The 26,124-nt window shown below is 52.0% G+C and overlaps 1 protein-coding gene across 10 annotated transcripts in view; it reads left to right on the top strand.

Moving 5' to 3' along the window:
• The window catches only part of Mprip (myosin phosphatase Rho interacting protein), a 133,544-nt gene that overhangs the window by 99,724 nt on the left and 7,696 nt on the right, over window positions 1-26,124 (top strand). For 5 of the 10 annotated variants that reach the window (XM_078043045.1, XM_078043044.1, XM_078043042.1 and 2 more), the window contains 9 exons: window positions 1,997-2,086; window positions 5,307-5,416; window positions 8,490-9,063; window positions 11,337-11,453; window positions 13,951-17,769; window positions 21,791-21,938; window positions 22,762-22,879; window positions 23,949-24,108; window positions 25,506-25,625. In XM_078043045.1, coding sequence (XP_077899171.1) covers window positions 1,997-2,086; window positions 5,307-5,416; window positions 8,490-9,063; window positions 11,337-11,453; window positions 13,951-17,769; window positions 21,791-21,938; window positions 22,762-22,879; window positions 23,949-24,108; window positions 25,506-25,625 — 5,256 coding nt within the window. Of the gene's footprint in view, window positions 1-1,996; window positions 2,087-5,306; window positions 5,417-8,489; window positions 9,064-11,336; window positions 11,454-13,950; window positions 17,770-21,790; window positions 21,939-22,761; window positions 22,880-23,948; window positions 24,109-25,505; window positions 25,691-26,124 lie in introns of all 10 variants that reach the window. The other 5 variants (XM_078043047.1, XM_078043048.1, XM_078043049.1 and 2 more) reach the window with 2 other exon arrangements.

Below are 26,124 nucleotides of genomic sequence, written 5' to 3'. Positions count from 1 at the left end.
TGTCCAAAATCAGCGTTCTGTGATCTCAAGAGTGGTCTGCAGACCCCTGGAGACCCTGAGTTCCTTTCTGGAGAGCTGTGATGGTCAAATGCTTATAATAAAAACTTTTTTTGTGGTGTTGATGTCTGCATTGAGGTACAGAAGCAGTGGTAGGTGAGACCCCAGCACCTTGGCACAGGCTGCAGCAGTCACTGTGTTCACACTGCCAACAGTCATGGTGTTTAAAAACAAACCGAGTCTTGCTCAGTGGCAGAGTGCTTGCCTAGCATGTCTGAGTCACTGGGTTCAATTCTCAGCACAATAAATAAATAAATAAATACATACATACATACATACATACATACATACATACAACTAATAAAAAATATTTTTAAAAAAAGCCGAGTCTTAATTGGGCAGTAAAGGTTAGTAATTTTATTAAGCCTCAACCTTTGAATGCCTGTCTTTTTTGTATTCTGTGATTTAAGTGGGAATTCAACATCAACCACAGCCACAGGCTCTTATGGAACACACTTGGGCTGTTGAGTTGTGAGCTGAACTAGCCATGTCTTTGTGCAACACCATTATTATTTGAAGAAAGAGCTGACAAACTGGTCATTCAGTATGTGAGTTAGAAAAACTTTTTTAAAATCAAGAACCTATTCCTACCAGGTGTGACAGTGCACACCTGTAATCCCCAGCTACTCAGGAAGCTGAGGCAGAAGCATCACAAGTTACAGGCAAGCCTGTATATCTTAATGATATCCTGTCTCAAAAAACAAAAGGGGCTGGGGATGTAGTTCAATGGTAGAGAACCCCTGGGTTTAATCCCCAATACCAATACTAATTATAGTACTAGTAAATAATAATAAAAGAACCTGTTCTTTCAAGGAAAACAACTGACAGTTCATTGCCAGTAGTACAATTTCAGCTTTTATGAAAAAATTAATATAAAGAGAACAAATAAATTTTTTTTAAAAAGGAATATTAGGCTGGGCATAATGGTATAGTTTGTAGGTCTACTGGGGAGGCTGAGGCAGGAGGAACACTTAAACCCGGAAGTCAGAGGCCAGTCTGGGCAATGTAGACTCCATCTCAAAAAAGTAAAGAAAAAAATGATAAAAGAAAAAGGTAAAAGTTAGAACTTCAAAAAATTCCTATTATATCATGAACTTGACAGCTTCCCTTTTACTTGAGGACTTCTCAGATGAAATTGGTGATGATTTAACAAATGTGACATTTTGATCCCACATAAATGAACTATGTGGATGTTTGAAAGCTATGTACAACCTAATGTTTTCCAAGTGACACCTGTTACAGCATCATGCCTGTCAAAAGATATATCCAAAGGGCAGGATAAACTGTGCACTTAATATAACAACACAGAAAACTCACTGATGGGATTGCATATTTCACAGTTTACTTTTGAGAAACTACTGCTTGTCAAAGAGTCCATAGTTAGCTGGAAAGACTGTTAAAATCCATCCTTTTCCAACTCTGAGACCACTTTGTCTTAATGAACTTCAACTAAAACAATACACTGAACAGACTGAATGCAGAAAGAACCCACAGACACAGAAGAGAAGACAGAAGCCAGACACAGAAGAGATTGCAGAAATTCAAAACAGTGCCACTTTTATCATTGACTTCTAATCATATTTTTAATTTTAAAATGAAATGAGTTTGTTTTTATTTTTAAATAAACAGTTTAAAATGTTCAGCTTTAATTTTTAATGTAAATATCATAAGTAGATAATCTGCACATACACAAAAACTCTTTGCTTTTAAAAGAGTCCTAACCAACACATTTAGGCCCTCCGGCAGGCATGGACTATCTTTAGCCAGATACCCAAGAATATGGTAGTAGGGATGCTCCTGGGGAGGGACCTGGGTCCTACAGTGGTGGGGAGATGTAGTCAAGGTCTATTCCCATTAAAGACTTAGTACAAGGGAAGGTGCTCATCTAGACATTGGCTCCTCCAAAATCTCTTTAAGACCCCCTCATTTCTCTCTGCAGGCAGCTGACTTGGATGGGGAAATTGACTTGTCCACATGTTATGACGTCACAGAATATCCAGTCCAGAGGAACTATGGCTTCCAGATACACGTGAGCCCAGGGGAAAAGGGGTACACGGGCTTGACCAGCAGGGATGTATCTTGGAGAACCTGATGTCTCAGCGGGCCCCCGATGGGAGGGCTAAGTCTTTTCCATTGGTGTTGACTCCTGTCCCTGTGGCCCTTGGCCTCCAACCCTAGAGCGTAATGTGACACAAAGGTGGACATCTTTTCTCTCAATGCTGTTTAAAGACTTTTTTTACTGAAGCGTGGTGTTTTGTTGTACTGAGGATTAAACAGGAGCATTCTACCTCTGATCTGCATCCCTACCCCTTTTAGTTCTATTTATTTTTTATTTTGACACTGAGTCTTGATAAGTTGCTGAGGCTGTCCTCCTGGAACTCACAATCCTCCTGCCTCTGCCTCCCAGGTAGCTGGGGTTTCAGGACTGTGCCACCATGCCCCGCTCTTTTTTTTTTTTTTAAATTTTGATGGAGTTTGGGGCCTTTAGAAGGATTAGGATATGGAGACTAAGAATAAAAGTGTTTGTTAATTATTTAAAAGAGAAAGGTTTTTATTCACTTATTCATTCATTCATATATTCACTTGCAAGTCTATTTTTTTTCCAAGATCTTGTGAACAGTGCTTTGCTTTTCTCTCAAAACAGTAACTTGTTGGACAAATGAAATAGTCACCATTGGCCATTACTATAGAATTACACTTGGAGTCAGCCCTACCCAGGATTAAGAGCACAGGACTGCCATATCCACTCTCACCTCTCACACCAGTTGCAAGTTTGGGGGTTTCCAAAGTAACCTTGAACTTCAAGAATTCTCTAGAATGACTCAGAGCACTAAGGAAAGCACTAACTTTAAAATTATAGCAGAAGGGTACAAATTAGAATCAGTCAATGGAAGGGACACATGGGGTAGAACCTGGGACCTGGAGGGTCCCAGAATATCTGTGTCCTTTGGGGACACTGTACCCTCTTGGCCTTGTCAGGAAACAATACACAGAGCATTTCCAGATCGCTAGCCTGGACCTCAGTGTCCAGTTTTCATCAAACTTTCATAACGTTGTAACTAGTTGAGTTTTCATCTTGGCACCTGGTCTCCATCTTTAGCCCCCAGCCCACCAAAGTCACTTTACACGGCCCAGTCTTAACCCTCTGAGTTCACGGTTGGATTTTGGTTTTCTGAAACAGCCAGCCCCTCCCCGGGTAGTCTTGACAGTATCAGCTGTCAGGTGGGGACTCAGGAATTTGTCATAGGTAATGCTCCAATCACTCAGGCAGGATTTACAGGTTACCTCCCAGGGGCTTGGGACAGAGGCCAGGCCTCCCTTTGGATGAAGCCTCTTGGTTTTCTCTCGTAAGAGCCTTCAGATTGGTGGCAGTAGGAGAGTCGTCTCCCACAGGGCAGGCTCTGGGACTTGGTTTCTCATAGGATGCTGGACACTGGTGGACTCACTGTAGCAGGTTTCACCTTCCTATCTGGGGGCCCAGAAACTCAGTTGCGCTTACTTCCTGTGTGTCGCTATGCTCAGAGTTGACCAGGTACTTTGGGACAGACTTAGACCCACCAAATTCAGAGGACATGGAAAGCCAGCTCCGGTGGCAGATGTGTTAAAAGCCCACTGCCACCCTGGGCAACTGTCACGGCTTTCCTTCACATGCGGTCTGTACCACGTCATGTGGAGTGGCACTGGAGGCCTGCTTCCAGGGCTGGTGTGGTTTGGTTGCTCTCAGCAGCTCACAGGGCCCTGCTGCAGTGTTTTTCTGCCCCTCAATCCCTATGGGAGGAGCAGAGCACTCCATGAGCCCCTCTCCAAGATCCCTCTCAGGGCCAGACCTGGTGTGGGCTGTGGCTTTGGGGGCCCCTGCTAGCCCCAGCACCCCAGTCTTGGTCAGCAGGCATTGGGGCAGGGCGTCCTGCAGTTGAGCTCACCCACTCTTTTCTAGTGATGGCAAGGACACTAGACCTGGTAGGGCTAGGTGTGGATAGGTGTGGCCACTTTGCCTCTGTGGCGATAGACCCTCCTCATTGCTCTGACTGGGGACTTACTTTTGAGTTTTCATCTTGGCACTTGGTCTCCATCTTTAGCCCCCAACCCACCGTGCCTGCCATGAGCCCCAGGGGCTGCAAGCCTGGATCAGGACAGGCTGTTTTCATCCTGCTCTACTTGGAGAAGGTTCTGCTCTAAGTTGGTAGAAAGCACCCGCGTGATATAACCGGTGACTGTATGCTAGGGAATTGTGTCTGCAGCACTTGCAGGGCAGCAAAAAGGGGTACAGGTCAGGTAGGTTCTGTGGTGATGAGCAAAGAAGGAAGGAGGGGAGCTGAGCAGCAGGAAGAGACATGAGAGGAGGGGGCAGTGGGGGCCCGTGAGGCCCACAGAGAAGCTGCCCAAAGAGCTGACTCGGGAAACAGGTGCTCTGGAACCTGGTGGGTGGTGCGTTTGAGGCTGTGATGGGCTCTCTCAAGAACACGTATCAGACAAGTGCCGTCCTGAAGCTGGAAAGAGGTCAGCTAGAGATGAGGCCCATCACAGTGGGGCTCTGTAACTAGAGACTCCAGAAGTGCCCTACTGAGGGGTGGAGAGGGAGACCCCCAGAGGTGTGAGTGTGCATCCCGGGCTGCAGCCTGGAGAAGAGTGGGGTGTGGCCTGGGGCTTGGTCCCTGGTGAGGAAGAGACCAAGTTGATCTGTGCTTGGCAGCTGGCATCTGGGCCAGCATGTGATCGTTGGTGTGACTCCTGTGCCAAAGCCATCGTGGTGATGGCATCTTCCTGCCAGTCGCTGTGTCTGTGGTGGGGTCTGAGCAGCCTGGGTGGCCAGTAGGATGGTGTGTAGCCTTCCCTTCGCTAGGTGCAGGAAGATGACTCGGGGAGCTGCTGGCCGCACGTCATGCACCTGTCCTTTCTGAAGGTGCTTGAGTAGAGCTGCATGGGGATGCAGGGATCGTGTCCCTAAGGCCATGTCCCTGGGCTCTGCCTAGGAGTCCCTGATGGAGTGAGTGCCTGTCATCCTCTGTCAGCTCACAGGTAGCTGGTGTAGAGCAAGAGTTCAGTACATGTGTGCTAGCCCTGTAGGGGCAAAGGCTCCATCTGCCACTTCTCTGAGAGTCTGCCCCATGCAGCTGTTGACTGCTAGCCTCTGCCTTCCTCCCTGTAGAACCTGGTCTCTGCCTAGTACAAGGATCTCCCCTGGAGGTAGGAGGTGGCAGTCATCTCCAGGGACCAGTCACTGGGTGACACCTGTGTCTTTTGTATAGACAAAGGAGGGCGAGTTCACACTGTCTGCCATGACTTCTGGAATCCGGAGGAACTGGATACAGACCATCATGAAGCACGTTCACCCAACCACTGCCCCAGATGTGACCAGGTGAGATAGTCGGGGATGCCTGAGGGAGCCCCTCACGCCTCTTATGGGGACCCTCTGGCTCCTGCTAAGGGAGCTACAGTTTTGGATCTGTTGTTCCCCTGGACCTGAGCCTGGCTACCTCCCAGCACAGCTTCCTTCCCTCCCTCTTCTGTCCCACAGTTGGCTGGCCCTGCTTGGTCTCCTTGTGGCTCTCTGGTTTTTCTGTCCCAGGCTGGTTTATCCTCTTTTACTGGCCAGGTCAGCCATGCAGGTCACCTTTGTGCCCATTGGTAGAACTGTGCTTGACAGAGAGTCTTCTTAGTCTCTCTCTCGGCCCAGGCCTGGGCTTAGGCTGTGCCGTGGGCCCTGTCTAACTACTGTCCTCTGGCTGGCGAGGGCAGTCCCAACGCTGCAAGGCACAGGCCACCATAGCTTTGCTCTTCCTTGGTTTCTTTTCGCCTCACTCCGACATCTGTTTGATTTCTGTGCAACCAGGAAAAGCTTCTCTCTGAGACTCTCACTGCTGAAGCCCAAGCTGGAAAAGTGTGTTCTCTCCTGTGTTAGCATTCTGTGGTTCGTATCCCTTGGGACCCACTGCATGCCTTCCTCCTCCTGCCCTGGAAGTTAGAAACCTGCCACCAGTTTGCATTTTCAGAGAAAGTGGAAACAGCTCCACTGTGCAGGGTCTGGCTCTGTGTTGGCCAAACACTGCTGTGCCCACCTGAGGCCACAGAGCCACCATGTGTTCTGAGCATCTCCCGTGCCTTCCTCTGCTGGGGAGGCTCAGGGTGTTTCTGGCTCCAGAGGTCAAGCTGTGGCAGGCAGCACAGTGACGGCAGTGGCTGTTGTGGTCTGCAGCAGCCTCTCCCACGTCTGTGCTTGGTCAGAATTTTCACCTCCCTCCAGAGGCTGACTCCATCCCCTCTGAACAAGAAGGAAACTTGACCACCCCTTTACTTCAGGCCCCTTTTCCCTCATACATTCCTTCCTTCCTTCATTTGCCAGCAGTATCTAGTTGTTCCTATATCATAAGGTCAGGAGGTTATGGCCCAGCTCAGCAGCCCTCCTGCTGTCTCTTGGGAGCTTGGCAGAGGGCTGCTGCTTGCTGGTTTTCATCCATGAGCCCTCCAAGTCAGGAGCAGAGCCCGCAGTGCCAGGTGCCCAGCGCTCTTCCCAGCTCCCATAAAAGGCCTCACAACAGAGCGAGAAAGGCACCTGTGTTGCCTGCCCAGGCTGCGCAACAGATGGTGCGGCTGTGTGCTCAGGCGGGCAGTGGATGCGAGAGGGCAGGTAGCCTGCTGTCCTCTTCTGCCAGGCCTGGGCTGCATGCTCAGGTTGAGGGTCCTGGCTAGAAAAAGTCAGTGTTGGAATATTTGGGGGCAGGTGCCAAGAGGACGCTTGTGCGCACCATGTGCTTGCATGCAGCCTGGAAGGGGTGGTCTCCTACATGGACGTTCCTATTCCCCTCCAAGCAGTGACTATGGTCTCTGGGGAACAAGATGGAGGCCAGTGTTGTGCTTTCATACCAAAGTGGGCCTGACTTGGTCTTCCTGACTAGAGTGGACCTCACAGGCTAGTGGATCTTAAAGTCGGTAGAGCGCCCCCCCTCCCGTTTGTTTTTGCTTGTGTTCTTCTATGTCAGCTCTCATGAGCTGAGGAAAACTTGAATTGTTTTACCACTACAAGGCCAAGCTCCAAGAAGTATTACATGCAAAGGTGACAGTGTCAGAGCTGCTGGCCTCATTCTGTTTCTTACTGCTGTCTTGCAGTCTGGTGGGGAAGTCACAGGGCACTGGCCTTGGAGCTGGAGAAGCCTTGAGGAGAGGCGGCTTCTGGAAGCATGTCTGTCACACCCACCTGCACTCACGTGTCATCTCCCCCAGTGCTGAGCCTAAGCCAGCTCGCTCTCGACTCCAGGCCCGCTCTGGGTCATTTTCCTTTGCATGTGTGTGTGGCCTTCGGTTGGACTCTTGCCAGTCATGCTGCTCTGAAGCACTCTGATCCTTCCTGTGTGTCAGAACAGGTGGTCCCAGGGGCATGGGAAGTGCTTCCTTTTCCCTGGGGGCCCTTTCACATCCTCCTTTCTGTTTGGTTTTAAGGTAAACACAGGTGCTCCTGGGTGCTCCCCCTGGGCCTTCACTGTCCCCAGGTTTCTTCCAGTTCTTTTCTGAGGCTTGGACAAGACCAGGGAGCGCTCTGCTCAGCCTCAGTTTGGCTGGCAGTCTCTGGGACTCTTTCCTTGTAGCTCAGAAGCTTCTGCCCTTGGAGATGTCCCCGACCTTCCCCTGCTCAAGTAGAGGCCTCCCCAGAAATCTTCCCTTTGGAGCAAATCCAAGAAAGGCAAGAGTTCTTCAGGCCAACCAGCTTCATCCCAGCCTCTGCTGGGCAGGCCAAGGTGCCAGGGAGCGTGACCTGTGCAGCCTACCACCCTGGTCACCTCTCCTTGTGTTACCTTTCCCTGCTCCCCACTCCCCACCCAGCCCTTGGGTCACTGTGTGGTGGGAGCTTGTCATGGCCTGGGCTACCTGTTCGCTTGCCCCACAGGTAGTCTTGGTCTTTGACACACTTGTCATGCCAGTGGCAGAGAAGGCTTTTAAAACAGAGCTGATCGTGTCACCTGCTTTTTGAACCCTCTGAACCCTTCTTGGGAAGTGGCTGGTTCTTGTCTATTCCGTCACCAGGACAGGGTTGCCCCAGAGTCAGTGCCACTGCTTGGTCAGTGGCTGGGCTCCTCTTACCTCTGTGGCTCACTGGAGTTCCCCGGGCTACTCTTCTTCATCGTTTTGGTAATGGAGGCACCATGACACTCGTCTCACAGCATCTTCTCAGTTAAGGGGTGCATGCTGGAAACCTTGGAAACATCTGAGGCTCTTTCTCCTACTCCCCATCAGAAGCAGGTTTAGGTTCTCCAAGGGAGGGAAGCTGAGTACAGGTGGGTCTTTCCTTTCTGCTGTACTTAGGAAGTTGCACTTGGGATAGAAGACAGATGTGAAGCAGGTGTGGGCTGGGCCATAGCTCACCTTTGCTGGCTCTGTAGTGGGGCTGGGGTGTCTCAGGCCCCCCTGACAGATGCTGTTACCCCCTTACCCCATAGCTCATTGCCTGAGGAAAAGAACAAGAGCAGCACATCTTTTGAGACCTGCTCAAGGCCAAGTGACAAGCTTGAGACAGAACCAGGGGAGCCAGATCCTGAACAGAAGAGGAGCCGTGCACGTGAACGAAGGCGGGAGGGCCGCTCCAAGACCTTTGACTGGGCTGAGTTCCGCCCCATCCAGCAGGCCCTGGCTCAGGAAAGGGCCAGCACTGTGGGGCCTGCTGATGCCCATGAACCGGGGCACCTTGAGGTAGAGCCAGGGGAGCTGGAGCGGGAACGTGCACGGCGGCGGGAAGAACGCCGAAAGCGATTTGGGATGCTGGACACTGCAGATGGACCAGGTGCTGAGGACATGACCCTGCGAATGGAGGTTGATAGGAGCCCAGGGTTGCCAGTGGCCACTGACCTCAAGACACAGAATGTCCATGTGGAGATTGAGCAGCGGTGGCATCAGGTGGAGACCACTCCTCTCCGGGAGGAAAAACAGGTGCCCATTGCCCCCCTGCACCTGCCCTCCGAGGATGGAAGCGACCGACTCTCCACTCATGAGCTGACATCCCTGCTGGAGAAGGAGGTAATGGTGGGCCAGCTTCTCCGGTACAGCAGCCTGTCCTGAGCAGTCTGTGCCCAGCTGTGGCCTGTGGGTTCAGCCATGTAGTCTCCCCCTCAGGATCCACAGACCCCTAGAGGACATGGGTGCATAGACAGGTCTTTAGAGTGGAGGTGGGGGACTGAGCACAGCAGGTTGCCTGTTTGGGATGGGGAAGGTGTGGCAGGCCTTTCCTGAAAGATGGAAGAATTCATGGTGCGTGTGGACCTAAGTAGCCGGATGCAAGGCTGATTGACTTGCAGGGTCCAACTGGTGGTCCTTTTTTCCCCATTATAAGGCATAAGCTGGAGGTTTTAAGTGGCAGGGCATGTGATTTTGATCTGCCCAGGCATTGCTAAGAGGTGTGGGTTGAAGCTGGAAGTAGAGAGACGGCCTGGGTGCTTTGTCAGTGACCTGAAGGGCTAGCGAGCAGACCCCAGGAGATATAGTTAGGACCAAATTCTTAGGATGTAGAGGTGGGGTGTAGTGAGGTAAAGCTGGGCAGGCAGATCTAGGACACCAACATAGAGCTGCATGAGCCAACTGTATGCTCTCTCAGAAATGTATATCAGGATAAATCTGCAAAACCTCTTTCCACAAGGGATTTATATGCCTTGCTAGCAAGTTCCTTGGCCAAGGAAATTGCAGGGTAAGCATCCCTAGTCCAAAAATCCAAAAAACTTAAAAGTCCATAACTTTTTAAGGTCCAACATGTCACCACAAGCAGAAAATTCTATACAATGAAGCTTTGTTTCATGCACGAAATAATTAAAAATACCGTTTAGGGAGTTGGGTATGTCACTCATTGGTAGAGCACTTGCCTGTCATCTGTGAAGCGCTGGGTGCAATTTGCAGCACTGCCAACACACACACACACATAGACACCCAAATGCAGTATAAAATTACCTTCAGGCTGCATATACTAAGGTGTAGATGAAACCTAAGTGGATTTTGTGTTTAGACTGAGCTCATTTCATATAAGCAAATATTCCAGAATCATGAAAACTTGAAATCTAAAAAAAACACTTCTAGTCTGAAGCATTTTGGATAAAGGAAGTCTTTGTTCCACCTGCCCCTTAGGGATGCCCTTCAACAGCAGGCTTCTCCTACATCCACCGCGTCAGCATGCCTCACATGTCTCTTCTGGTTTTGTATTTGATTTATGAGTTAATAGTCATCACTAACATCAACACTTTGACTTTTCCATTTTATACACTTGCTAATAAAATAATACAGACAAGATGAGATAAAATAGTTCAAACTCACATGACTCTAAGCTACCAAAAAAAACATACTAGCCTTTAGGCCACACACTGAATCACCTGTCTGTGGCTTCACGATCTGGGGTTGGTCTTTAATGCTTCACAACTGAGGATTTCCTGCTTCTTGCAGCCCAGCCAGGCAGCACACTGACTCCCTGCTGCTCAGTTGGCTCCTGACCACCAACCCCAGGAGGGCAGAGCACACATAGGAGCTAGAAGGTTTGGGGGAAATGGGAGATGGACACATGAGTGAACTACAGCTTTTCAAAGTGAGAGGAGTATAAAATAGCTTATAGGTTTCCACATCTTGGTCAGATTTGGGGGGATGAGGGGGTACTGGGGATAGAACTCAGGGTCCCTCAACTACTAAGCCACATCCCCAGCCCTACGGTTTCCACGTCTTGTTGAGGAAACTACAGGAACCTTTTTGCAAACAGAATTTCCTGTGACATACATCATGTATAGCTGATCAAACAGTCATTTCAAGTTGGAGCCACTCAGGCCTGTGGTGGCCCCTGTTGAGGACAACATGACCATTCCAAGGACCCCCAAAGACCCTGTTGGGTGGTCTCTTCTAGTGAAGATGGAAAGCCCTTATTCTCAGTGGGGCACACAGCCTGCTTCTCAGAAAGGAATTTCCTGCACAGGCCTTGGGACCTGTGGAGGGCCTACATGGTGAAACCATTAGTGCATGTGGAGGTTTGTGAGTACCAGGGTTACCTAGGGTAGGAAGGACAAGCCTGTCCCTTGGCCCTCCCAGGGTAGTGGCTGCCAGTGTCATTTGTGGCCTGGAGCTGGAAGCTTCAATTCTGGTACTGCAGGTATAGGCCAGATACACACATCCCTTGGGAACAGGAGACCCCAGAATCCTGAACAAATGAAGGAGGCACCCATAGCAGGCCTGCTGCCTTCAGGAGGCCTCCAGGGGCCTGTGCTGTGTGGCTGCTTTGGTTTATTATTGTCATGTTGCTTAAGAAAATATCTTTATGCCAACAGCTGGAGCAGAGCCAGAAGGAGGCCTCGGACCTTCTGGAGCAGAACCGGCTCTTACAGGATCAGCTGAGAGTGGCCCTAGGCCGTGAGCAGAGCGCCCGGGAGGGCTATGTGCTCCAGGTAGGGGGCAGAGCAGTTGCTGAGGCCCAGAGTACAAACAGGGGCTTCAGTGTGAAGGGCAGATGCTGGGGCTGGGCAGGCTAGGAATGTGCAAACCCCAGGGGAGCTCACACTTCAGCTTTTCTGCAGAAAGACCAGGACTCTGAATATGCAGGGGCCTCTGGTTTGTTTTTCCCTCCTACTGTGACATTTTGAGAAACGGGCCTGAAACCTCTACATTGAAGGGTTTTATTATAATGAAATCATTTTGGTGATCTCTCCTTTTGGCTCTCAAAGTAGCCAGTGTTTCTTATGAATACCATACATCTGCATGCCATGACCCATTGTTCTCACAAAAGTAGGATCAAGCCCATTTTACAGATTGGAGAAATTGAGTCAGTCAACAAGTTGGTGCCTGCTTATGACCATTAGCGAGTTAGTCACAGATCTAGAACTGGACCCCATCCCTGCCCATGTCGCTGGGAACGTGCAGACCTGGGCTATCACTACTGGCCTAGTGGCTGTGCTTCTTACTTTCTGCCTAGGCTGAAATTTCAGGAGTCCATGACCCCAACCCACAGCCCAGGGTGGCAGCCTGGGTCCTAAGCTGACAACCCACACCTGGTACCCTTTCCCCAGAGGTGTGTGCCACAGAGTCCCAACCCACCACCAGACCCACAGTGTGGCCACCCTGATGGGCATGTGAGGTGGGAGGTGGCAGGTGTGAGGGCAAACAGCCTGGGTCACTGTCCAGCCTCATTCTAGGCCCTGTGCTAGCTCTGAGGCACAAAAAAGACATGCCCCTGCCCCCACGGTACTGTTGATGAATTAGTTCTGGAAGGGAGTGGGGTGGGGTGACAGAACCAGGATTGAAGCTCTCAGTGAAAGCTGAGAGTATGGCATTGGAGTCAGGATTCTGAGTTCAAGAACTGACCCAAGAAGCAAGTGTTCCTCCCCCCTGTATCATCAGCTCCCTGCTGGTGTAGACCTAGTGATCCCGAGGGCCCTTTGACTCTGTTGCCCAGAGTCTCTGGTGAGTTGGTTGTCAGCATTTCTAGATTGTCACCCACTAACCTCTGTGTGAGGTGTCCCAGGTCTGCCTTCCTGCCTTTCCTCCCACCGTCTCTGCTCCTGCACGTGCCTTTGGCCTTCTTTCTCCCCCACATGCCTGCACCTTCCTCCCCTGCCCCTTTTAGTACATTCAGTGCCATGCCCAGTTCAGACTCTAAACCCATGGCAGCTGTCCTCCTCCTACATGTCCCACTCTGAGAACCTTGAGGTCATTTGTGCAGGCCCTCCCTGTTGGAGAGTATCTTTCTAAGCCTTGGTCGGGCCCCATCCTCCAAGAACCAACTTGGGTCAAGTGGTAAATGCACTACAGTGGGCTTTGCACATTGCTAACCTGGGAACGTTGCTGTGTGTCTGATGTGGACCATCACATCAGCCTTGTTAGCCACGGGTGGGCTGCTCTTCCTAACTTCCTGCTGCATCTAACAATGGGGGACTCTGCACCACCCCTGAGCTTTGGAAAGGCAGGAGCCTTGGGCCCGAGCATCAAGAGGTGTGATGCTGGGAGGGTGCTGCACTAACTGGTGGGAGGAGCTTGCATGGTTTGATGTTGAGTGTGAGTTTAACTGGAACTTAACATAACTGAGTGTCACATCTGTGGCTTCCCCACCAGTAGACCAGGAAGGAACCTGAGCAGGCCAGATTGTAGGCGGGACTCTCCTCACTCTTTTTCATGTTTTTTTTTCTCTTGCATTATATTAGTTCTGTCCATTCTGCATGCCTTTTACCTGGGGGAGTTTTCTTTCTTTTGTGTTTTGTTTTTTTGCATGCTTCACTCTCTTATTTTAAACTCCACAAAGGTTTGTTTTTGTTGATTATACATTTTACTCCATGGTTTGCGTTCCCCTCGTTTTGTCTTCTTACAGGTAGAGATTAGTTCTTCCTGTTACTGTGGAGGCCTGGCTACGCTTTCCAAAGGACAGTGTTCCAGATGTCACCTCACTGACATCTCCCTGGTGGTTACCTTCCTTCCTTCTCTCCCTGTCTTGGAAGGAAGTGACATCACTTACCTGCACCTTGCGTCCTGCGCTTGTTTAGGATTTGTGGTCTAGAACTGTGTATCTTTTGTTTTGCAAAACAGATGCAGGCGCTGTGCTCCCTGTCCCGCTTCCCGCCGTCCTCTCGTCCTTCAGTCTGTTTTGCTTCTCAGTGTGTTCCATTACTCAGTTTTGTTTGGTTTATTTCTCCTAGAAGCTGTTCGGTTAGAGCTGTATTTTGATGTTATTGTCCATGTTTTCTGTTACCTGGAAACAACTTACCAAAAAATAATCATAATAATTAAGATAATTCGTTGGAGTTTTTTAAATGGGAAAAAAAAAAAAAAGTTGTACAAAGGATAAAAGGCAAACCCACCAAGGAACTTTTCTGTGGTTGATCTTGGCCAGAGGTGTGACACTCAGAACGGGGAGGCCCGAGTGTTACTAACCAGTATTTAATCGATTTTTTTAAGACTGAAGTGGCCACCTCCCCGTCGGGTGCCTGGCAGAGGCTCCATAGAGTCAACCAAGACCTCCAAAGTGAGCTGGAAGCCCAGTGCCAGCGGCAGGAGCTGATCACGCAACAGATACAGACCCTGAAACGTAGCTATGGGGAGGCCAAGGATGCGATCCGGCACCACGAGGCCGAGATCAGGAGCCTGCAGGCGAGGCTCAGCAACGCCGCCGCTGAGCTGGCCATCAAAGAGCAGGCACTGGCCAAGCTCAAAGGCGAGCTGAAGCTGGAGCAGGGCAGGGTCCGTGAGCAGCTGGAGGAGCGGCAGCACAGTGAGGCCGCGCTGAGCGGCCAGCTGAGGGCCAGCGAGCAAAAGCTCAAGAGCGCAGAGGCCCTGCTGCTAGAGAAGACTCAGGAGCTGCGGGACCTGGAGATGCAGCAGGCCCTACAGCGGGACCGGCAGAAGGAGGTACAGAGGCTACAGGAGCGCATTGCTGACCTCAGCCAGCAACTGGGTGCCAGCGAGCAGGCCCAGCGGCTGATGGAGGAGAAGTTGCAGAGGAACTATGCGCTGTTGCTGGAGAGCTGCGAGGAGGAGAAGCAGGCACTGCTACAGAACCTGAAGGAGGTGGAGGACAAGGCCAGCGCCTATGAGGAACAGCTGCAGGGCCATGCGCAGCAGGTGGAGGCTCTCCAGAAAGAGAAGCTTAGTGCCAAGTGTGAGGGCAGTGAGCAAGTGCACCAGCTAGAGGAGCAGCTGGAGGCCCGGGAGGCCAGCATCCGCCAGCTTGCTGAGCATGTGCAGAGCCTCCGTGATGAGCGGGACCTCATCAGGCAGCGGTTCCAAGAGCTGATGGAGCGTGTGGCCACATCCGATGGGGATGTGGCTGAGCTTCGGGAGAAACTGAGAGGAAGAGAAGCTGACTACCAAAACCTGGAGCACTCACACCGTAGGGTCTCTGGCCAGCTGCAGAGCATGCGCACTCTTCTGAGAGAGAAGGAGGAGGAACTGAAGCACATCAAGGAAGCACATGAGAGAGTTCTGGAAAAGAAAGAGCAGGACCTCAATGAGGCTTTGGTTAAAATGGTGGCTTTGGGGAGCAGTTTAGAGGAAACAGAAATTAAGCTGCAGGCAAAAGAAGAGATTTTAAGGAAATTTGCAGATGAGTCTCCGAAGGAATTGGAAGAGCCACAGAGCACCCCGGGAGAAACAGAGGACCGGGGTTTACTCTCGGGCCAACAGCTCCCAACCGCTGGGGCACCTCCAGGCTTACCCCACATGCGGTTGGAAGATGAAGACTCAGGAGCAGGGATGGGGGAAGAATGTGGGGATGGCAGCCCTAGCAGGGAAGAGAGTGCAGTGCCCCTGAAGTCCTTGGATGCTCCTGACAGGGAGGGGCATCCACAGAGCACAGCCAAACCCGACCAGGGAGCACCTGGTGTTAAAAGGCAAAGAATTCGGTTCTCCACAATCCAGTGCCAAAGATACATCCACCCTGAGGGGTCTGAGAAGACCTGGACCAGCAGCACGTCATCAGACACCAGCCAGGACCGGTCACCCTCAGAGGAGAGCATGTCCTCAGAGGTCACCCCTAACACGCTGCCTGTGGCCGGAGACTCCGAGACATACCTCTCCATAATCCACTCCCTGGAGACCAAGCTGTACGTCACAGAGGAGAAGCTGAAGGAAGTGACCGTGAGGCTAGAAAGCCAGCAGGGCCAGAGCCAGGAGGCGCTCCTCGCACTGCACCACCAGTGGGCCGGCACCGAGGCGCAGCTCCGCGAGCAGCTCCGCACCAGCCTGCTGCAGGTCAGCGCCCTGGCCTCCCAGCTGGAGCAGGAGAGACAAGAGAGGGCCACGAGTATTGAGAGCCATGTTGGGGAGCTAGGGGACTTCCAGGCAAAAAACAGTCAGGCCCTGACATGCTTGGAAAACTGCCGCCAACAACTAAGGTCCCTGCCACACGCCGGCCAGGAGGATGAGCGGGAGGCACATGCGGCCTCCCTGGCCAGTGTGGAGAGCACACTCACGAGTGCCATCCAGGCCCTGCAGTCCTGGCCAGCCTCCACAAGTGGTGGGGCCCAGGCTGGGCAGGAGGAGGGGTGCTCCGTGGAGAGCAGGGTGGCGGCGCCTCTGCACCAGCACGTGCTGAGTGAGCAGGAGCAGGCAAAGCTGCTTTCTGACCAGATGGCCCTGGAGGCAGCCCTGATCGGCCAAATAGCAGACTCACTGAAGAGCACGACCTCAGACGTGTCTCGCCTTCTCCGTGAGGCTGCGTGGTCGGAAGAGCACTTGCTGGAGGGAGAGAGTCGTGCCATCTCTGCTGACGCCCCAGCAGAGGCCTGGGCCAGGAAGGTGCTGGTGGATGGCGAGTTCTGGAGCCATGTCGAGTCCCTGAGTAAACGCCTTGGGACACTGGGAGGAGAGGCAACCAGCTTATCAGGAGATGGGCAGCAGCATGTCCCCCAAGGCCTGGCCGATGCCACATGGGTCCGGGCAGAGCTCAGCTTTGCCACACAATTGGTGAGGGAGTCATTCCACCGTAGGCTGCAGAGTGTCCAAGAGACCCTGCGGGGGACGCAGACTGCCCTGCAGCGGCACAAATGTGTGTTGGGGGAAATCCTGGGAGCTTATGGAACCCCAGATTTTGAGAGAGTGATGCAGCAGGTTTCAGAAGCCCTCAGGCGTCCAGAGGACAGTGTGGACAGTGTGCAGACATCCTGGGACCTGAGACTGTTAGGAGAAGTTCTGAGTCCAGACACAGACAGCTCCCAGGAACCCTTGCATGTGTCCCATCAGAGCCCTGGGGCCCTTGTTGCTATTCAGGAAGAGCTTGCCCAGCAGCTGAGAGAGAAAGCCAGCATCCTAAAGGAGATCGCTGCTGCTTTGCCAGCCCTGTCCCCTGCTGAGTCATTAAGGGATTGTCGGAAGCTTCTGCAGACATCTCAGACTCTCTCCTACAGTGCTTGTCTGGGAGGCCTGGGTCAGTATTCATCCTTACTGGTTCAGGATGCAATCATTCAGGCTCAGGTGTGCTATGCGGCCTGCAAACTCCGGTTAGAGTATGAAAAGGAGCTTCGATTTTACAAGGAGTCCTGGCGAACCAGGGAGACCTCCTGCCAGGAACAGGCACAAGTGGTTGGGGCCCTGCGGGAGGAGTACGAGGAGCTCCTCCGCAAGCAAAAAAGCGAGTATCTGGAGGTGATTGCCCTCATAGAAAGGGAAAATGCCGAGCTCAAGGCCAAGGTGAGCCAGCTGGACCATCAGCAGAGGTGTTTGGAAGAAGCAGAGAGTAAGCACAGTGAGAGCATGTTTGCCCTGCAGGGCAGGTATGAGGAGGAGATCAGGTGTGTGGTAGAGCAGCTGAACCGCACTGAGAACACACTGCAGGCCGAGCGCAGCCGGGTCCTAAGCCAGCTGGACGCCTCTGTCAGAGACAAACAGGACATGGAGCGGCAGCATGTGCAGCAGATGCAGACACTGGAGGACAGATTCCAGCTGAAGATCAAGGAGCTGCAGGCCATCCACGAGGAAGAGCTAAGGGCCTTGCAGGAGCATTACTCACGGAGCCTGCTGCGCCTGCAGGAGACCCTCAGCCTCTGCCAGCAGCAGCGCCCTGAAGCCCTGCCAGCCCCCTCCCCCCGATGGCGGCCAGAGTCTGGGGCTGCCCCACAGGCAGCCCAAGGAGAAGCTGACTCCATGACAGGGCTGCGGGAGCGCATCCAGGAACTGGAGGCCCAGATGGATGTAATGCGCGAAGAGCTGGGCCACAAGGAGCTGGAGGGCGATGCAGCCACACTGCGGGAGAAATACCAGCGGGACTTTGAGAATCTTAAGGTCTTCAGCACTTAATTTGCTAAATTGATTCTACTTGCAGATGCAGGGAGGGGGGCTTCAGGGGCTGCCAGGGCTCTCAGGGCTCTCAGAGCTGGGTGGTATTTCTCCATTCTTGGCTGCCATATGGCCAGAATCAGATGCTGTTCTGCTATCCCTCTATTCATTGGTCGGGGTAGGGTCTGAGCATCACCCACCCAGAAGGAGGACCAGTGGAAAGAAGGCAGGGTCCCGGTGGAGAAGAGAGTGCAGTCCATGCTCCCAGGGCAGCCCCACCACCTCGTTCCACCCTCACAGAATCCAAGGCTGAGGCATCTGCCCGAGGACTGCCTTGTACTCTTCAAGTGCAGTCACGTTTTTCCTGACTGTCCTAGGAGTTGGATTTTCCCATATAGGACTATTTTCAAGTGTCAAGGGTCTCTTTTCTTTTTTTGTTCGTTTTGTTTTTTGGTGCTGGGGATTGAACCCCAGGGCCTTGTGCATACAAGGCAAGCACCCTATCAACTGAGCTATATCCCCAGCCCCAAGGGTCCCTTTTCTGTCCCAGCTACCTGTCAGTACCAGCACTGGGTAGGCACTTGTCTAAGAAGGGCTTTTCTCTGGACCACAGTTTCAGGCAGCTCCTGTTCCCTTCCCCAGTAGCTGCAAAAGAGACTGACCTCTACATCCACCTGTTTGGCACTGCCTTATAGGCCCTGGCCCACAGAGGTGGTGTCTCAGGCCGGGCCAGTGGAGCAGTCCAAATGCTCTGGCCACCCCCACTTTGTGACCTCACTGCAGTATGCACATAGCTGCCTGGGTATCATCCTAGAGGTTCTTGACATCCTTTAGACTCAACTTTGCCCCAGTAACTGTGCCCTCATTTCCCTCTTCCTCTGACAGGTATGTATGACACATGCCTAGGCCCTTCAGGCAGAGCCAACACTGATCCCCCTGTCCTTTCACAGGCAGTTGCTCCTGCCAGCCAACAACTACTTCTTGGCAGAACATGGTGACTGCTTCCCAATACCTTACTCTAGTGCTAAAAGTGACCGAAAACTGTCCTTATTCTTTGCCTCTGTGTGATGACCTAGCCCCTACCAAAGACAAGAAGGGGAGTCGGGAGCAAGCACTTCTCAGGCAGCCACTATGCTGCTCTCAGTCCAGGTTCCCTGCTCGGTCCAAGCCTTCAACCACCATCATGAACTGTGAGAACATTTTAGTGGCCGTTTTCCCCAGTTGCATATGCAGTGACCCTCTGGTTACTTCACTGAGTGCATCATCAGCTAGGTCTGGGTGTGCCTTTAAAAGTAAGTGGCACTGCCTATAATTCCAACTGCTGGGAAGGCTGAGTCTGTAGGATTCTAAGTTCAAGGCCAGCCTGGGCTACTTAGCAAGACCCTATTTCAAAAAGAATTAGGGGTATAGCTCAGCGGTAGAGCATTTGCCTGGCATGCGCAGGACCCTGGTTCAATCTCTGAGATCACAAAGCAAAAACTAAAAAGGAAAAGAAAGAGAAGAAAATGGCACAGACCTTGGTTTTGACCCCAGTTCACTTCTGGTGAGGGGTACTGGAGATGGAACTCAGGGGCACTCAACCACTGAGCCACATCCCCAGCCCCGTCCTGGGCCCAAGCGCTTCCAGCCCACGTATGGTATTCTCCTTGACCCTTAGACACATGCAGAGTTTATAACCAGCAACCTCTTGAGTTCCTTTATACAGATTTCTCCCTGGATCTGACAGACTAGGGGTGCTCGCACTAGGGTCAGTGTCCCTACCACCTCTACAACTGTGTATCATAGTCATTGAGGAATCGTTCTTGGTCCCAGGGAAGACTGACTTAAAAATTAAAATTGTTTATAGATCTTCCCCCCTTCCGCCCCTGCACCCCACACACACACACATTCAGGATTAAACCCAGGGCCCATGCATGCTAGGCAAGTGTTTACCACTGAACTACATCCTCAGCCGTGGATCAATTTTTTTTAACATAAGTGTTTAATAAAGAAGCAGCTGGGTCTTTAAAGATACCTCAGTATTTCTGTTAGAAATGTTTTGACCCTTAACTTCATATGTTCCAAAACACTCAAAATAAGACGTAAGAAAGTGACAGAATTCGCCTGGCATGAGCAGGACCCTGGGAGCAGGGAACCTGGACTGAGAGCAGTCTCGTGGCTGCTTGCTCCTGGCTCCCCTTCTTGTCTTTGGTAGGAGCTAGGTCATCACACAGAGGCAAAGAATAAGGACAGTTTTCGGTCACTTACTGCAGGGTAAATATCCTCAATCTGGAAATTCGAAGCTTTTTGTACACCAGCATGACTAGTAGAAAATGTCACACCTGACCTCATGTAATAGGTCACAGACAAAACAGAAGTACTCTAAAAATATTGTGCAAAATCACCTTTGGGCCCTGTGAAACTTAAGTGAATTTCATGTTTAGACTTGGGCCCCATCTCCAAGATATCTGTGCAAATATTCCAAAATCTAAATAAAATCCAGAATTGGGAATGCTTCTAGTCCAAGTGATAGAGAGACTATACCTGAGAAGTTGTGACTAAACCAAGCACATGGTGTGGAGCAAGGAGCCTGACCCTGGGAGGCTCCCGTCAGACCAAGCTGGGCCCCAGGGTTTCCACAGCTGTCCTGTGGTGTTCAGGCACCCGGAGGAGAGGAGGCCCAGGAGACAGATGGCTTCCAGGGTTGAGCTGCCGGGGGAGGGGATGCCCCCTTAATGGAGAGCAGTGGTTAAGACCTTGGCCAGCACAGCAGATCTGTGGCTCTGACCAGGAACTTAAAGTCCTGAATGAGATCTTAGGGAAAGGTACTGAAGCGTGATGGTTTGGCTCTTGATATCCTTCCTTGAATCTACAGGCAGAAAGAGTAGATACTGGATTAAAGCCTCAAGTGGGGAAGGCCTCCCCTCTTAGTTGTACTTGGAAAGCAGTGTGGCCACATTCCTCCAGCATTCAAAAGACAGCAGGGCTGGGCTGGGGCTCAGCGGTAGAGCACTCGCCTGGCATGGGTGAGGCACCGGGTTCGGTCCTCAGTACCACATAGAGACAAAGGTATCTTGTCTGTCTACAACAACAAAAAAAATATTTTTAAAAAATAGCAAAAGACCTGATCCCTGCCCTGAAGTGGATCTTGTAAGGAGTTTAGACACAACGTACCCTTACGTGCTCAAAGTAGCTGCACGCTCTAGCCACTCACAGTCGTGGGGCTCACATGAGCACAGCTCTGAGAGGTCAGGTATGGGCTTCCTCTGGCTGAGTGGGATAGTTTGGTCTCTTCCTGTGGCACACCCCTGTCCTCCCAGGTTATAATAAGGCTGTCCCTGTTCCGTGTCTTGTTGAAGTCGAGAGCTCGTATTTTCCTTCAAAAGAGAAAGAAAAGAGGAAGGCACAGGCTAGCAGGAAGGGGATCCTGTGGTCCATTCTGACTCCTTCAGAGGACATCTGAGAAGTTAAACAACAGTTTGAGGTCACAATCTGGCTAGTGTCAGGGACAGCCCTCCCCCCGAGCTCCCAGAAATGGGCCCTGTGAACCACCAACCAGCAGGGAATAGAGCCCCCCCAAGCCAGGCCCCACCCCAGGATAGCCTTGGCTCCCTCAAGCTGTCACCTGCCTGTGAGAGCACCAAGTGTGTGCCTGTCACCCCACACCAGTTGCAGCCAGCAAGTGTGTTCCGACCTCCCTCCTGTCAATTCTCCCTCACAGTGGTGTGCACAGGCCCCGTTTAAACCCCCTTCACACCCTCCTCTCACCCAAAATACCAAAGTCCCACCAAGAAATGGGATTCAGAGCAGTTCCAGAAAATAGATGGCGAGTGTAGGCTGTGAACACCCTCAGCTGCCTGGTGGCCTGGGGAAGACCATGGAGATCCCCACACCACCCCAGGAGCCTGCCCCCTCAGAGCCCCTTGGGATGTGCCCTGGCTGCGAGTTATCACTGGGCCTGGACGGGGCAGGATTGCTGTCCATTTATCATACAGGACAATAGTGCAGGCAGATGGAGAAATCGATAAGCCCCTTTTGCATTCTGCAGGCCACATGTGAGCGGGGCTTTGCTGCAATGGAGGAAACGCACCAGAAGAAGATTGAAGATCTGCAGAGGCAGCACCAGAGGGAGCTGGAGAAGCTGAGGGAAGAGAAAGACCGCCTCCTGGCTGAGGAGACCGCCGCCACCATCTCAGGTGGGGCTGGGGCACCAAGAGCAGCGTCCGACCCACCTCCTGGGCCGGGCCTGCAGCTCGATCACCACCACCCATGCTGAGCATCCTGTCTGGGATTGGAGCTTCGTTTTGAGAAGAAGTGTTCTTTATCTGAGGCAGGGGCTGGTTTGAGGAGTCCTTTGAGAGCCAGTGCTCCAGCACCGCTGGCTCCCCAGGGGAACTGGGCCTTCCTGTCTAGCCCCTGCGACAGAGGCCATTAGCATGAGGACCCTCTGGCCACAGCAGCCTAAACACCAGAGGGGAGAGGTGTGCAGCTTCCTTCTGGCGACACTGTCACCACCTGAGCAAGCCCGTTCCGTCTGTGCGGCATTGCCTTCTCTCCTCATGATCAATAAGATTACAGTAACTCATCATGTAGTGGCAAGGAAGAAAGTTCTGGAAAAGCTGTGTGTTTTATAAACTCGTACTCCAGTTTAACATCCATGTTTAATCAGTTTGGCGTTGTGGTGTTGGCGGTCCTGGGAATTGAGCCCCCAGAGGGCACTACCACTGAACCATGTCCCCAGCCCTTTTGATTTTGAGACAGGGCCTTGCTAAATTGCTGAGGCTGGCCTTGAATCTGGAATCCTCCTGTCAGCCTCTGTATCCCCTATGGCAGGAGAGCTGCTGGTGGGAGGCAGCCTGTCGGAGGTGTGTTCCTCAGGGGTGCAGTGTCCGTGGTGTTCACATGTCACACTGTCCTGACCTACCGAGCCCCTGGGGAAGGAAGGGTACAGTGAGGAATGGCATTGCTGGATGTGCAGCCCCAGCCTCTTGGTGCTGAGGGCCATGTCCTCGCCCACAGCCATTGAAGCCATGAAGAATGCCCACCGGGAGGAGATGGAACGCGAGCTAGAGAAGAGCCAGCGGTCTCAAATCAGCAGCATCAACTCGGACATCGAAGCCCTGAGGCGACAGTACCTGTGAGTCACCCGCCCCAGGCAGGGCCCCTGGAGGAGGCCCACAGGTGGAGACCCTGCCTTCCTGGGTCTCTGTGAGAGCTTGAGGGTTGGTCCTAGGAGAAGCCATGGTGTCGGCCCCCCAGACCACCTTCCTCTCCAGGGGTGGGACACAGCCCACCTGAGGCTTCCTGTACTAAAACAAAAATTGGTCACTAAAATCCAAAGAAAGAGGTGCAACTGATGAAATTCTGAAACAGCTTGTCCAGCCTGGTGTAGAGGCCACCCCACAATTTATTCTCCATCAATGGCTCCATTATCTCATAAGAAACGGGGAGCCTGGCTGGTGCCTGGTGCCTGGTACTCCATGGCTATACTAGCTGAAGTCACCACAGTCTCTGTGGTCCCCTTGTGTGTGCCGGTTCCCTTTCCATAAGTGGGGGAGTGGGGAGGAGACTCCAGAGCAGTCCTGTTGATCTTCTTTCCCCCTCTGTAGAATTGACGCAGCCGGGACCCTTGGGTTGGCCTTGGGGGTCTGTTTGTTGCTTAGACTGTGCCAAGGTCTCCAGGACATGTCAAAGGCCAGGACCCTACCTCAGGAACAGTCAGTGCATCAGAGCCAAGGCCACAGCAGCTTAGGTGACATCCCGTAGAGTAGCCATGCTCACCTGGCTCGGCTGAGCTAACAGGGGCCAAGGCCTGGGTGACCCCTCCTTGGTTCCACCAGTAGGAAGTTGGCCCTTGTGGATCCAGGGGCCGAGAACTACCAAAGGGCTGGTTCTCTGCATCTCGCACACCCACTGGGTCTTCCGGGGATGGCAGAAGTAGGCTCACTGAAAACAGCTCCTGGTCAGGAGAGCTGCCTGCCCGAGTTCTCTCGGAAACCCGACATCCACGTTGCCATTGGTGACTGAATTGTGTCCCTAGAAGTGTCATTCTGTAACTCCTGGGCTGTGGGGGAGGACCAGGAAGGACACGGAGTGGGTTATGCCTGCCCTTTGCTGTACTGCTGTGGTGTCTAGTTGACCCTTGGGTGTGGGAAGGGGCCTGGGTCCTGGATCAAGGGTGGAGTGCTGAGCGCCCCTCTCCCCAGGGAGGAGCTGCAGTCGGTGCAGCGGGAGCTAGAGGTCCTCTCGGAGCAGTACTCCCAGAAGTGCCTGGAGAATGCCCACCTGGCCCAGGCTCTGGAGGCCGAGCGGCAGGCCCTGCGGCAGTGCCAGCGTGAGAACCAGGAGCTCAACGCCCACAACCAGGTGAGCCTGAAGTCAGGTGAGGCTGAGCTGGGACCAGACCTCACCCCGAAGGTGGTCCTGAGGGTCTCTGAGCCATGGCGTGGCCATCCACACTGCAGGCCACCCAGTGACGGCCACTTGGTAGTTCTCATCATGTTGCCAGAAACTCACTGCATATGGCCAGAGCAAGCTTGTCTGCTCAGACCAGTTGTTGGAGTTCAGAATCTCTCTTCCTGAGACCAAGAGCCGAGTGGTTTCTCTGAACCTCTCATTCATTGCCAGGCAGGGCCCAGGGCTCATCCCTGAAAGTCAGATGCCCTGTTCCTCGGGGAGTAAAACTTAAATTACGAGGGTTAGGATTCTTGTGTTTGTTTTTGTCAGAATATTCCCTTAAAATTTGCTGTTGCTTAGGAATTGGAGGGACATTAAAATCCTGGCTAGCCAAAGGGTACAAGTTAGTGACTTTGAGTCAGTGGAAGTTCCTCTGTGGCACATGTGACACTGCCCTCTGCCAGCCCACCCTGCATGACCTCCCTTCCGGCATCACACAACCTAATGCTCAGGCCACACAGGACTGGACATTTAATTGCTCATGTAAACATTGCAGTGGCAAGGAGGCAGAATAGCCACATCCTACAGGAGCTCACGTGGGATAAGCCACAAAACAAGCAGATACTTTATTAATAAAGAGAGGTGTTAAGGTTTATGGAATCCTCACACAACTCTACAGATACAAATAGCCCTCCATATCTGAATTTGCATCCATGGATGCAACCAATGTGGTGGGAAATATTTGGGTCAAGAGTTGGATCCACACGGAACGTGTACACATTTTTTTCCTTATCACATTTTTTCCTTATCATTATCCCCTAAACAACACAATACAGCTGTGTGCATTGCATTTACTTTGTGTTGCGTATCATAAGTGATCTAGTTTGAAGTATATAGGAGGGGCTGTGGCTGTGGCTCAGCAGTAAAACGCTCGCCTAGCATGAACAAGGCACTGGGTTTGACCCTCAGCACCACATAAATGTAAAATAAAGATATTTTTGTCTACCTAAAACTTAAGAATAAATATTTTTTAAAAATAAATAAAGTGTGCAGGAGAAGGTGCATAGGTCGTATGCAAATGCTGCTATTTTGTGTAAAAGGCTTCAGCAGCCATGCACCTGGGTATCTGTGAGAGTCTTGAACCAGTCCCCTACCAATACCAACATTCTACATTCAACCCCCACACAACAGCTTTTAGACGACTGAACTTCACAGGTGTGGAGCCTCAAATGCTGAACCCCAGACACAATGATGCACATGCACATTACTCGTGACCCCGATACTTGGGTCTCTCATATTGTTGGTGAGAAATGACTTTTCCAGGTCATGATGTGCAATTTGGAATGTGTTGTGTTGTTGTCCTCCAGGAACTGAATAACCGCCTGGCTGCAGAAATCACACGGTTACGGACACTACTGACTGGGGACGGTGGTGGAGAGGCCTCAGGGTCACCCCTCACGCAGGGCAAGGATGCCTATGAGCTAGAGGTACTGTCAAGAACCAGGTCCTGCCCTGTTCAGCCTTGCTGCAGAGGAGCCCCAGAGGAAGCAAGGTGTGGCCCTTCGACGTTGGAGGGATAGACTTGGAAAGAGGGATGAAGATATGACTCAGTGGGAGAGCGCTTGTGTAAGGCTGTGGCTTCAATCCTCAGCCATGCCCCCAAGAAATTTAAAGAAAAAAACTTAAAGGACATAGAAAGATCCAAAGTCACTGCAAGATGGCCAGGGAGCAGTTAGCTGCCAGGCAGCCTGGGGTTCACAGGCGGGAGCCAGGGCCACCTTGAGAGGCTGGGGGGATGCTCAACCCTACCTTCCCGCCTCCTGCCTCCAGCCCCACCCTCTCTCTATCTCACCACAAACACTGGCCACAGAAAGTGACCCATTTTATAGCTACATGAGTGCTGTGGCCTGAGGTTCTGTTGCACTCCACTTCTTAGGAGCCAGGAGTGCTTGTTAAATCACAGTAACTGATTCTGGTGTATTACGG

This window comes from Ictidomys tridecemlineatus, chromosome 3 (assembly GCF_052094955.1).
Source record: "Ictidomys tridecemlineatus isolate mIctTri1 chromosome 3, mIctTri1.hap1, whole genome shotgun sequence".
Lineage (NCBI taxonomy): Eukaryota > Metazoa > Chordata > Mammalia > Rodentia > Sciuridae > Ictidomys > Ictidomys tridecemlineatus.
The sequence above is the reverse complement of the archived record's forward strand: the minus strand, read 5'-3'. Positions and strand labels throughout refer to the sequence as shown.